Raw genomic sequence first — 13918 nt, 5'->3', positions numbered from 1 at the left:
AGGGGGGATCAGCCGGACAAGATAGATCAGGATGATAAGGCTCCCATTCAGCGTTGTCAAGGCGGTATAATTGCATCGTATCGTACTTCTTAGTACCAAAATAGTCAAAAAACTCTTACAGTTTATTTGAAAACGTTGGCAACGCTGGTCCCATTGATAATTCATTGTCAGGACGCAATGAAAAGAACGAAAGAACTTATGTTTAGCGTAGCCTTGAAGATGATTTGACTCTTGTTCAGTTATGAAAGTTGTTACTAGAGTTTTGTTACGATTACACGTAGTATCGTACTGTTTCAATTCTTTCGAACTGTGGAGGGGAAATTGATGTTAGTGGGCAGGGATACTGAGGCTGTATTTTCTGGAAACTCTGGAAAATGAGAAACTCTGGAAACTGATATGAACTGGTATTGTGGCATTTTTTTTTTGTTAAACAAAAATATTTTTCGTCCGTTCGGCTCAACGAAACCAGCCATCCGTCAACCTTCCTTTTAAGACGGGTTTTAGCAAGTGGATTTTGGTAATTATCTGACCAGTTTGATAATTTCAGATACAACCCTCAGGTGTGAGGGCGAGGTATACAGGGTGTCTCAGCTATAATGTGACCCGTTCAACATCTCGAAAATAATTGAATAGGACCAACATAAATGCATCTTTAATGTTTATCAATGTATGGAGAAACGACGACAACAAGATTTGCTATCATGCCCCCTTGACGAGGCACTGGATAGGAACTTCGACATGTTATTTTTATATTCTTTTTTTTTTCAGTTGAAAGAGAAGGACCATGTCCGACGACCTATGAATGCATTCATGATATTCAGTAAAAGACATCGAGCTCTAGTTCATCAGCGGCATCCAAATCAGGATAATCGGACTGTCTCTAAAATACTTGGTGAATGGTGGTACGCCCTGGATCCCCAACAAAAGAAACAGTATCATGATCTTGCTCTTCAGGTAATTGAGTGATTAGTATCCCTGGAGGGACTGGAAAACAGGGCCTTCAAACTATAATTTATACGGTTTTGACCCCCCTCACTTGCCTATGAAAAGATCTATTATTTGAACATTATAAATCCATTTATTTTATATTATCGGTATATGTCCGTAACACAACTGAACGAAAGAACAAAAGAGCATAATCTAGAAACAATCATTTGATATTTTACAACGGGTAATTTAAGCGACAATTTTTCTGTATGTGTAAAGCCTGAACATAAGCGAGTATTTCTAAATATCCGTTTACATCGTTTATTAACAAAAACAAAAGAAGATTCATAAACGTCACGTCACTATTTTCTTTGTGCCTCCTACTTGAGGCACTTGATAACTCCAAACCCGGACTTTTACTCTTTAGATCACTAAAACTTTCAATTTCCGAATGAATGAGCCCTCTCTTAAGTTTCTACAGACACCCCTTGTATATGAAGTGATTGGAAGAAAAAAATGGACGTTGAAGTCACGTCGGTCTTTACGAAGTGCCCCCAGCTTAAGGGGCCTGATAAATATTGTACACAATCAACTTTCCATTTAAAGGTGGCAATGTTCAAGTCTAGTTTGCAAGTTTAACCTGTTTTGTGTCATAGATGTGTTGAGCTTTAAGAACTTTTCTTTCTGTGTGTCAATTGTATCCATGGGTGCACATAGATTGGACCCTCTCCGTGCATGTACAAACTTGATATACATGTAAATGCATAACAAACTTAACGTGCATAACAAACTAACATGCATAACATGCATAACATGCATAACAAACTAACGTGCAAACAAACGAGCATGTACAAACTTTAACGTTGATATGCATTTTTTTATTTTCGTTGGTAAAAATTTCCCTGATTTCTGTAAATCAAGTGCACATTAATAATAGACGCAAATATTTTGACAGATAGGCTTTTCCTTAATTTTTTTTTTCAATCAGTATTAAGGGCGTTAATTGTCTTATCAAAGGATTTTAACGTTCGCCTATGCAGATTGTTACTGGGACGGTTGTCCTTGTTTTTAAATAATATCTATCTATATAAAAATAGTGTATTTATATTTATTTTGAATGTGATTGTGAAATAAGCCCTTTGGTTTGAGCATTACGATCCAACGTTTTCAGAAACGCGCTGAAGACGTCAAAGTCCTAATTGAACCTGATGCTATATTCAGCATCTGTATCTGGTACCATTGAACCGTGCTTCGTTCGGTTAAAAAAGACAGTTTTTTGAAACAGTTTCTAGAAACAACTTTAATTTTATTTTATTTTATTCGCTTCAAAAAGTAGAACGATTTGGGTACTGGACGTCCGGGAATTTCGTGACATCATTCATGTGGAAAATGTTTTTCAAAAAGGAAATAAGGTCCCAGACGAATTTTCCCAACCATATCTAAACTGACTAAACTGACATATCTAACTGACATGTCTAAACTGACATATCTAACTGACATATCTAAACCGTTTTTCACACTGGGAAATGAACAATTTCTTCTTACGAACAATCTAATTAAACGAACAATAAAACACCTTGTATACGCAAATGAACCTTGGTGTACAATAGTTTTTCTGCCCCAATGCGTAATAATTAATGTGAAATAATTAAGAATCCGAGACTCCACAGCTATCAAACGGGAATATCTTTCTCCAAAAACTTGGAATCAACTGTTATGTCAACAAACAAATTGTGTTTCGAAACTCCTCCTGCTTTTGCTCAAGGCTTTCAACTTTTAGGGGTCTCTAATTTCAGTCAACTGATGATTTATTAAAAACATTATGCAGAATGAGAGATAAAAATAAACTTCTCCAACGTCTTTATCCCATCTAGATTTTTTTTTTTGCACCGGTAAATGGTAGTATGCCAATTTCTAAAAAAAACAATGTAGTGCTGTTTTCGAGAATAAATTGACAGGTAAAAAATTTACAATTATTGCTCGTTGAAGAAATCGTAAGATAAGCCTTTTAGTTTGGGTACGACGATGCAACGGTTTCAGAAAGGCCATAGAGACGTTACAATCATGGTTGAAATTTATTTTGCTTTCAGTATATGTACCCATTACTTAGGGAAAAATGAATGTATACTCTCTGGTTGAGGTCTTATCTCCCCTTCTGTTTAGGTTTGTACTATGGCTGCAAACATTTAATTTTTATTATTGCTTCTACCGAACATTTTAGCAACATCCCAAAATTTGAATGCTTCTGAAAATAATTAGATAATAACTAATTAATTAAAATTGGATAAAATTTTAGATAATTACTTTTCCTGAGATCTCCAACACAGGACTGAATTTTCAATACTTTGGGGAAAATACCGAAGATTGGTTGTCCCGACCAATTAAAGGATATCCCTTCACACGGGGGCACATAAAAAAATTATGTTTTTTTTGCTGAGGGGCACCAACTAAACTTGGCCTCCCTAGTGGCATTTTTCGCCTCCCTAATCCTATAATAAGCATAAATTTTGACCTTCTTGGGGGGGAGCTTTCCCAAAACTATTCCCTGGATCTGCCCATGTCCCTTGATTTTTATGACTGCTAAAATCTTTACATTCAGTATTTCAACAGTCTTCAGTAACAAAGTTCATTAGTTTCGTTTATAGAAAGTGTTTTCTTTTCTTTTTTCATCAGTATCAGGAACTTCTAACGTTTAATTAGTGGAAGAAATAAGGGTTTGGTGGTCACCTATAAACATTATTAAAGAGTCAAATAAAACTTTTCTTGAATTAGTCCCAGGGGTGAATTAAAAGAGGGACATTTCCTGAGAAAATCTTCTTGGAGCAATTTGTCCTTGATATAGGAAATTCTTAATAGGATTGATCCTGATTCTAGTTTCTCATGTCCTTTTTCTAGGTTATTGAATGGTTCATAATGATAAATGGGTTGTTTAATAATCAAATGTCAGGGAAGAGGCAAGGACTCCCAAGTTTTGCTTCGACTTAATTTGCGCAATAAAGGCTATAAGAATTTTACTCATTATAAGCTTTTACATAAGTTGTAGAGAGAAGATTTCGTTGTATCTTATCATGGTTGCCCTCTTGGTGGTAACCCAGAACCCTGGGTGGTAATCCAGGTGGTAACCTCTTGGTGGTAACCCAGTAAAGAATGAACTCTAGCCCAAAATATCCAAAAATGTAACACTGTGGAAAAGAAACTGTAAAGTGTGCAAGAATTGCCATTTGAAGCTGATTCAAAAATGGTAACTGTTATTTCAATTAATCTTAATGGTAGAAATCTCATTCGTAAATAATTTTTAGTAGTTTTGAAAAATAGCCTGACGCCTCACAAAGTAGCTGTCGAATCGAAATAACAACCCAACCCTCGGAAATAACAGGAAACCTTATCTAGGATTACAGTTCTGTATTTCTCGGGAATCTTCACTTTTCGTATTAGAACAAGAGCTAAGAGCTCATATGGCACTTGTGACGAGGCCGGAAGAGCTCATATGCCATGAGCTCTAGCAAAATTATAAGGATCAATAGATTGATTTAAAAGGAAAATCAGAAGTTTAATGCCGGTTGGGATTTAAAATAAGAGCTCTGAGTCACGAGGTCCTTCTAAATATCAAAATTCATTAAGATCCGATCACCCACTCGTAAGTTATAAATACTTAATTTTTTTTAATTTTCCCTCTCCCTTCAGCCCCCCAGATGGTCGGATCGAGGAAAACAACTTTATCAAGTCAATTTGCGCAGCTCCCCCACCCCTCCCCCTCCCAAACCCCTCACCCCACCTAATATATATGTAAAGGTTTGAGTTCTACAAACATAATAATGAAAGATAAAACATTACCTCCTTTCTCTAAAAGTTGTTTTTTGCTTGTACCTATCTTTTAGATTATATCTTGGAAACTCGTTGCTTGTTTATGTAACAAGCTTTTTACCTATTAAAAATATTTTATTTGTTTCATAATATTTGTCGTCTATACTATTTCCATCAAGAACTTTTGTTTTTCTCGGAACAGTCTTAGTTGCAAATATTCTATTTCTAACATCCCTGGTACTTTAAAAAGCTTATTTCCTTCGAAGCGTCTTTAAAGAAGTTCTCAATTTAATATGAAAAAAGTGAACTATTTTCAATTCGTTTCTTTTTAATGAAAGATAGAAAATCTTGATTCTATTTCAAAATGAAGGCTATTTTCTTTCTCTTGAAAATCGCTCTCCTGAATTGGTGCAGTTCATACCAAGTTTCTTTTCTATAATTTTATTCATTAATCAATCAATCAATCAATCAATTTATTAATACTAAAGAAAACTATTACAAAAATAAATCAATTAATAGGCCCAAGAAGCTATGCTTGTAATGGGCCACAGAGCACAAAAAAAAAAAAAACACTTATAAAATATATATATAAAAAAAAAAAAAAAAAAAAAAAAAAAAAAAAAAAAAAAAAAAAAAAAAAAAAAAAAAAACACTGGAACAAGACAAGATTTTAAAAGAAGAGAAGTGACATACAAATTGGGATAGAATTAAAAGAGAGACAAAAATTATTTAACTGGAAAGACCCGACGAAATAATGCATTTGCAGAAAGAAAAAGAGGGACATCCAAAGGGATGGAGTTCCATAAAAGAATTGACTGATATACAGGAGACCTCTGAGCTGCTGTAGAGGATCGTTTTGGTAAAATAAATCGTCGAGAAGAATTACGCAAAGAAGAAAAGTACCTACCTGAGCCTGTCCTTGAGAAAAACTGCTGCAGGGTCGGTGGAAGAGTACCTAGAAAAGCAGAATGCGCTAAATAAAGAGTATTTTTACCTATAATATGATCCAGCGGAGCTATTCCAGTATCATTATAAAGATCAGAGGAAGGGTAAAGCCGAGGGAGAAGAAAAGTAGCCTTCACTGCCCTATTTTGGGCTCTTTGAAGTGAGCAGAGAAGAGATTTATTAGTATTGCCCCAGACAGAGCAGCAATAAGAAAGGTAAGGATGAATAAAAGCATGATAAAGAGAAACCATAATATCAGGAGGAAGAAATGAATTAATCCGGTGCAACATTGAAGACTGGCGGAGTATTAAGGAACGGGTGTGAGTTATATGCGGTTTAAAAGAAAGAAAACAGTCAAGATACACACCAAGAAGTTTGACCATAGTAGCTTGTGGTATAATATCATTCCCAAAAATCAGGGTGATTGGCTCCCGTACGTCTCTCATGTATTCTTATGTTTTTATGGCACTTAGTATTTACCAAGTGACATACGATCGCAAAATCTGTCGGTCTGTCTGTCGGTCCTGATTTTGCTAGTTTAAGAACTTCCAGATAAGCTAGGACCATGAAATTTGGCAGGCATATCAGGGACAGATCAAATTAAATTAGAAATAGTCATTACCCCGATTCGACCATCTGGGGGGGGGGTGGTTAATTTGGAAAAATTAGAAAAAATGAGTGATTTTTAACTTACGAACGGCTGATCGGATCTTAATAAAATTTGATATGTAGAAGAATAGCGTGTATCAGAGCTCTTATTTCAAATTCCGACAAGATCCGGTGATATTAGTGGGAGTTGGAGGGGGAAATCTAAAATCTTGGAAAACGCTTAGAGTGGAGGGATCGGGATAAAACTTGGTGGAAAAATAAGCACAAGTTCTAGATATGCGATCGATATAACCGAAACGGAACCGCTCTCTTTGGGAGAGTTGAGGGGAGGATTAATTCTGAAAAATTAGAAAAATGGGATATTTTTAACTTACGAAGGAGTGATCGAATCTTAATAAATTTTTATGTTTAGAAGGATCTTGTAACTCAGATCTCTTATTTTAAATCCCGATTGGATCCAGTGTCATTTGGGGGAGTATTGGGGGACCGAAAATCTTGAAAAACGTGAAAACTAAGGTATCTTTATCTTACGAATGGGTGGTCGGATCTTAATGAAACTTGATATAGCCTTTAAAAATATCTTATTTCTCAGGTGCTTCATTTTCAATTTGAATCAGATCCAGGGACGTAGGGGGTTGGAGGGGAGAAACAGAAATCTTGGAAACCGGAAATCCTGGAAAACGCTTAAAGTGGGGAGATTGGGATGAAAGATGGGAAGAATAAGCACAATTTCTTCTAGGTACGCGATTGACATAATTAGAACGGGTCCGCTCTCTTTGGGGGAGATGGGGGGATTTCCAGTGCTTTGGCTAGTTCGGTGCTTCTGGACGTGCTAGGAGGATGAAAATTTTTAACTTACGGATTGATGATCGGATCCTAATGAAATTTGATATTTAAAAGGACATTGTATCTCAGAACTCTTATTTTAATCCCGACCGGCGTTAAGCCTCTGACTTTCCTTCTAAATCCATCTATTTATTCTTTGGATTTTGCTAGAGCTTATGCCCTAAGTGCTCTTGGCTCTTAGCTCTTCCGGTCTCGTCACAAGTGCCATCTCAGCTCTTAGCTCTTGTTTACCTAGTCACTTTGTACAGAAGGATTTATCGTAGAAACTTAGAAGAGAGCTCAATTCGATCGGAAATTTAAAGTTCTAGTGCCCTTTTTACAGTCAAAAGTAATTGGACTCAATACAAATTTTCTTCAAAAAAATAACTGCGTTATAACACAAGTAAGACCTCGAGCACAGTTGTAACAATGAGCTCATAATGAGGACAGTTTACGTACAAGTATTGCCATATACATTTGTAGAAGAAGTTGAAGTACATTCTCCCATTAAAATTGTCATATCTAGCAGTACACCAAATAAGATTTAATGTGCTTTCTTTTGACGGTAAGTTAATTTTATTGCATGAAAATAATTTGCAAGTTAACCTGATTATATGAAACAGTTACACGTATTACGTAACTTTAGAACCGTGGTAAAATATTAGTTATGACAGTCATGAAATCGCGCCTGGAATTGAGGACTCCGGCTCCAAACCAGCCTGTCGTAAGGCGTAAGGTTCTTCCTAGCTTCAAATTTGTAGCTACTTAATTTGTATTCAAACCTGTTCATCGCTTAGTGTTCAAGGAGTGGTGGACCACAGGGTTAAATCCAGCCAAGAAACTGACGCAGCTGTGTGCTGCTCTGCTGGCCTAAGGTGACTGTGTGCTCTGCTGGCTACAGATGACTGTTGCTCACACACAGATGATTGTGTGTGTTGATAAGTCAGTACTTTTTATTTCATTTATACATGGAAGCGTAAAGGTGACTGTGTGTGTTGATAAATCAGTACTTTTTATTTCATTTATATATGGAAGCGTATATGGTGGCCCTCAGGGTTAAATGCAGCCAAGAAACTGACGCCGCTGTGTGCTGCTCTGCTGGCTTAAGGTGACTGTGTGCTGTGCTGGCCACAGATGACTGTTGCTCACACACAGATGATTGTGTGTGTAGATAAGTCAGTACTTTTTATTTCATTTATATATGGAAGCGTAAAGGTGACTGTGTGTGTTGATAAGTCAGTACTTTTTATTTCATTTATATATGGAAGCGTATATGGTGGCCCTCAGGGTTAAATACTGCCAAGAAACTGACGCCGTTGTGTGCTGCTCTGCTGGCCTAAGGTGACTGTGTGTGTTGATAAGTCAGTACTTTATATGTCATTTATATATGGAAGCGTAAAGAATAAAACTGGGGCCTAGGGGAGGGGGCTTGAAACCTTAAGAATTATGGCTCCGGACCTGCCAGTCCGAAGACCTTCCGGATAACTTCACAGCTACAGCTAATTACTACTACTAACCCCCTGGTGCCAAAACAGCTGTGCATGCTTCCCCATCAAATCCATTCAAACCTCTTTTACTCTAGCGAAGTTCTTTCAACCTTTCCTTAAGATGCCTTCCCAACCCATTTAGGGATGAAAAGGAAAAGAGTTTCCTGGCCCCATATGGGACAGAAGTAACAGTCTTTGGCAATCTGTCATCATAATCCAACAATTGCAATTTTTCCTTCATTATAGCTCCATAAAGTGGGATAATAACTCGTGCAGGATGTTGTTTGTCGCACGAGCAGTCAAAGTGGCAAACAAAAATACCGGTAGATTTTTACCTAAAAATCTACCTTAAAAAATACTAGCACGTAAAAATGCCGATAGATCAAAGTGGCACCTGAAAATAAACTAAAAAAGTCTTTACCTAAAAAAAATAATAGCACCTAAAAATACCGATAGATCATAGTGGCACCTACAAATATAGGTAGTTTTTTGTTGCTGTAATCCACTTAGTTAAATGATTGATTGTTGGTTTGTTTCTTTGATTGATTATCCACCAAGATTGATTAAATATAGGTATCAATATGTACTAAGAACTTGCCCAAAACTCCCTTCTCCCAATTCTAAATTAGGCTAGGGAATAACTAAAAACGGGGTTAGAACACGTTGATACACCAGACTGCCAAACAGATCAAAAATAGCGGTGCTGACCAATCAGAAGAAGGTGCTGACCGATCAGAAGAAGTGTTTTATCAGTGACCGTCCAAAACTCAATTTGGCTGTATCCAAAAATAAAATCAATGAACTAAGTTAGCTAGTGTGTTGACTCATACATAAATACTGATGCTATAATCCAATGCATTTTTTTGTCAAACTTAAGCTTGAAAAGTTGTTACATTCAAAGTGCAGATAAAAGCAGTTCCTATATAAGAGACAAAAGGACATTTATCTGGTATGATAGATGACATAACAGGTTATCCGACAGCGTACTTTGAAGCTGATCTTTGCGTTTTCAGGTAAAAGAAGCACATTTTAAAGCCCATCCTGACTGGAAATGGTGCAGCAAAGATAGACGCAAGTCCAGCACTGGATCTGCCAAAGGGGATCATTGCTCCCAAATGAGTGAGGAGCCGTTTACTCCGAGTACGCCCAATTCTGTTGCTTCCGAAACACCAAACTTCACTTCTGTTATTACTTCGGCTGAGAAATTTCGTTTTGATTTCCCAGAACGAAGCCATGATGTTGAAGTAAGGTCAGAAAAAGAGAAAGAAGATGGGTCTGATGACGAAAAAATGGTAAGGCCTTTGAATTTATTAAAGGGGCAATGCTTGTAGATGTTAAGTTTTGAAGACAAAAATAAATCTATTGGAGCCTTTTATAAAATACTAGCTGTGAAACCTATAGTACCGAAATCGCAACTTAGTGAATCAACGAAGCGGAGGATTACCTATTGTACGATTGGCCTTAAAAAGGTGAAATAATAACCTTTTTTGAGCATTGCAGGAAAATTGTTTTACACCCTCCAACAAAAACTTGACGTCTCCTTACAGCCCCCTTCCAACAAAACTCTCCTGAAAGTTTCAACCCAACCCCCAGCCGCGAAACAAAACAGGTAACCAAAAACTATAACTTTGCAAATATTCAGTTACAAAGATAAAAGATCCTCCACCCTCTAGCTGTATACTTTCCAGACATGTGGCTTCTACCTAAAAATGAATTTTCTTGAAAAAAAAAAGGCTCGGGACAATAAGCTCGATATCGAGCATCCCAATGTTCAACCGTCTAAACCAGGTGCGCTTGATATTTTGTTTCACATATATGCTGCATTAACACATACAAATTAGTGGGTTTTCTGTAGCGATACCGAAAGTGTTAATTATATATTAGTTAAGAAGAAGACGAAGAAGTTTATTATTCAATACAATATAAAATACAATTCAAAATGGAATTACAATACGCTATTCCCCCTCGAAAGGCTCCATGGCCAGGGATGCAAGGTCAGTTATTAATATTATAACTTACATATATATTATGTAAGTTAGAAACAAATAATTGGTAAGTTATAAGGGCAATTTTATAAAATGTATCTTTGAGCATTTTGGGTATTCTATACTAGAATGTACACTCGTATTTTATGTACTGTATACTAGAACGTACACTCCTAATTTGGGTATTGTATACTAGAACGTACACTCGTATTTTGGGTATTGTATATTAGAACGTACAATTGTACTTTGGGTATTGTATACTAGAACGTACACTCGTATTTTGGGTATTTGTATACTAGAACGTACGATCGTACTTTGGGTATTGTATACTAGAACGTACACTCGTATTTTGGGTATTCTATACTAGAACGTACAGTCGTATTTTGGGTATTGTATACTAGAACTTACACTTGTATATGGGTATTGTATACTAGAACGTACATTCGTATTTTGGGTGTAGTATACTTGAAAGTACACTCGTAATTTAGGTATTGTATACTACAACGTACACTCGTATTTTGGGTATTGTATACTAGAACGTACACTATAACATACTTTTTGAGTATTATATGAAAACTGTTTTACTCCAGTAAACAAAATTCTGACGTCCCCCTGTCTCTCCGCCAACAAAACTTACCTTGAAAGTTTCAACCCATCCTCCAGCCAGTCCATGCCTCTATTGCAACTACTTGTAAGGCTAAGAGCATTAAGATTAAAATCACAAAGGCATATAAATATACAGATATTAAAAGGGGTTATCAGCAATGTTCTAACAACGGCTATTAAGTTACTTATTGTATTAAGTTGAAACCTCCAGGACTTGAAGAAAATGATGTTCAAATCACTAAAAGACAATACCTACAATATTAATCCTACCACTACGTTTACTGTAACTAATGACGATAAGGGTACTAAGGTGAAACTTTAGGGAACGTTTAGGGAGAGTTTCAATTAAACGTAAGTACTATATGCATATAAGTTTTCAAATAGACATATAAGCAACATAAGATAACTTCGCAACGTAGTTAACTTCGAAGACCACACTGCCTTTCCATTACGAAAGTAAAACAGTTCAAAATAGGGATGAAACCTTTTTATTGACAGTGAATAGATATAAAATTATTTAACTGGATATTTTGAACACATATACAGTGTTCATCATCAGCAGTAAAACTCTGTTCTTCTGCTAAAATAATACTATAAAATATAAAATAATTTTACTATAAAATAATTTTATATCTATTCACTGTCAATAAAAAGGTTTCATCCCTATTTTGAACTGTTCTACTTTCGATAAGAGGCAACACTACTCCATGATAACTAGAAATATCTTTGAAACTTTTAAAGAAGCTAATTCAATTGAAAATTAAAAGTTATAGTGCCCTTTTTAAGAGTAACCAGAAATTGGAGGGCAAGCAGCCCTTCTCTCAGGCCAATTCATTTTCCAAACGCCTCCAGTCAAAATTTTGAGACTGCCATTTTGTTCTAGCATCCATGTCTTTAGGGATATTAGGCATGTCCCCACAATTATGGGGATATACCCCCCACAATTATGCAATTGTTCCATTATGCTTTAAAACTAAATGTTGCTTTTAAATAAATCAATAGGGATTGTGTTTGTGGTTGCCAATAAACCCTAGAAACATGAATAATTTTTCGTCATTCATGTGGCATGCAATTTTTTTTCTTAAAAAGAAGATTTGCACCCCTCAAACTTTTGATTGATAATCTTTTTCATGCTGTTTCCAAGACACAAATTCATTTCAAGCCATGTCAAACTTTTAAATTGACTAGTGACTAGTGCAATATCGTAGGCAGCACCGCGCTATAAAAGCTAGAAATAACATGGAGGTAATCTTGACAGAAATAGGTAAGACAAAACAGGTAATATAATCTATAGTTTTGCAAATGTTTGTTTACTAGGAGAAAACATCCTCCGCCTTTTAGCGGAATTCTTTCCATAAGAGCAGATTTTACCCCAAAACGAATTTATTCTTAAAAAGAAAAATAATAAATATCACACTCGAACCGACGAGCTCGATATCGAATTCAGTGTTGTACCGTCTGAGCCAGACGTGCTTGACGTTTTTCACATCCTAGGTGCATTACAGATGAATGGGTTTTCTGTAGCATTATTCATGTTTTGTCGATTAACTTTTATTTTTTTTTAATTTTTATAATAAGTATCAGACTCGAACCAATGAGCTCGACATCGAATTCAATGTTTTAACGTCTGAGCCACACGTGCTTGACGTGCTTGGCACATAAAAAATGGATGGGTTTTTCTGTAGCGTTACCAACATTGCCAATTATATATTGTGTCTCGCTGAGTCTGTTTTATATTGCCGAATTTATTCAAACCGATCATTGTAGAAAAGGGAGAATCTATATTAAATCACTTCTTTTTGGAGAAAAATAAAGTTCCGCTATACAAATAATTTGTACGTTATACAGGTAATTTTCTATAATGCGTGAGTAATATTTTGTCAAGTTGGAAATATTTTTAATGGGCATTGGGTTTTTCAGGGCGGTTATATCAGTTTGGTGAGCACAAAAAATTACGAAATTTAATTGGAGGAACTTCGCTTTTTAATGCTGTTTTTTTTTAATCTGGGGAAAATAGGGGGATAATTTAATTGGGATACATCTTCGAGTCATGAAATATCCTTTTTTCTGAAAAAATTGCGACAAGTTTTGTGAAGCTTACCACGTTTGGTAATAAGAATTAATCAATATAATTACATAAATGTTAGTGTATATTAATGTAGATGATAAATAATTAATGCTTAATAAATAATATTAATAAAAGCTAATAATTCCATGTCTTTACTTAAAAATCACTTTCAATGTTTGTAGTCCAGAACTATTAATCTTTTTTTTCATCCATAAGAATAACTGTTTTTGTATCTATAATGTTAACACTTTCCAAAAAAGTCAGTAAAAAAATACGTAGATTAGCCTCAGTATTTGTGCAATTGGCTTTTATTTAATTATTTTGTTTAGTTTGTACATTTATTTTGAATTTAATTTCTGTGTAGATCAAAGATCAAATCTTCAATCAATATTTTTACCACTTCCTGTGTCCTAATGTTATAGCTGACATTTTGATATCAGCATCTTGAGATCAAATAGACTATAGCCCATAAACTATAACTGAAATTTTGCAAACAAATTGATATCTTATGTAAATATATGCTAGTTGGTTAAGACCCCTCTTCTTATTGGATCTACAAAGAAAAGCATGTTTTAAAAAATAATACCCGTTTCACACTTTTACTGGAACTATTTGTTGTTTTGAAGAAGAGTAGGTATAGACACACTTTAGGGTTTTACTCT

At 35.5% G+C, this 13918-nt stretch overlaps 1 protein-coding gene across 1 annotated transcript in view; it reads left to right on the top strand.

The window, feature by feature from the left end:
- The window catches only part of LOC136039221 (protein capicua homolog), a gene marked incomplete in the record, with an annotated part of 223751 nt that overhangs the window by 145228 nt on the left and 64605 nt on the right, over window positions 1–13918 (top strand). The window contains 2 exon segments of the mRNA XM_065722753.1: window positions 769–954; window positions 9611–9889. Coding sequence (XP_065578825.1) covers window positions 769–954; window positions 9611–9889 — 465 coding nt within the window.

This window comes from Artemia franciscana, chromosome 19 (genome assembly GCF_032884065.1).
Source record: "Artemia franciscana chromosome 19, ASM3288406v1, whole genome shotgun sequence".
NCBI lineage: Eukaryota > Metazoa > Arthropoda > Branchiopoda > Anostraca > Artemiidae > Artemia > Artemia franciscana.
Note: the sequence above shows the minus strand (reverse complement) of the source record. Positions and strands in the feature narration are given on the sequence as shown.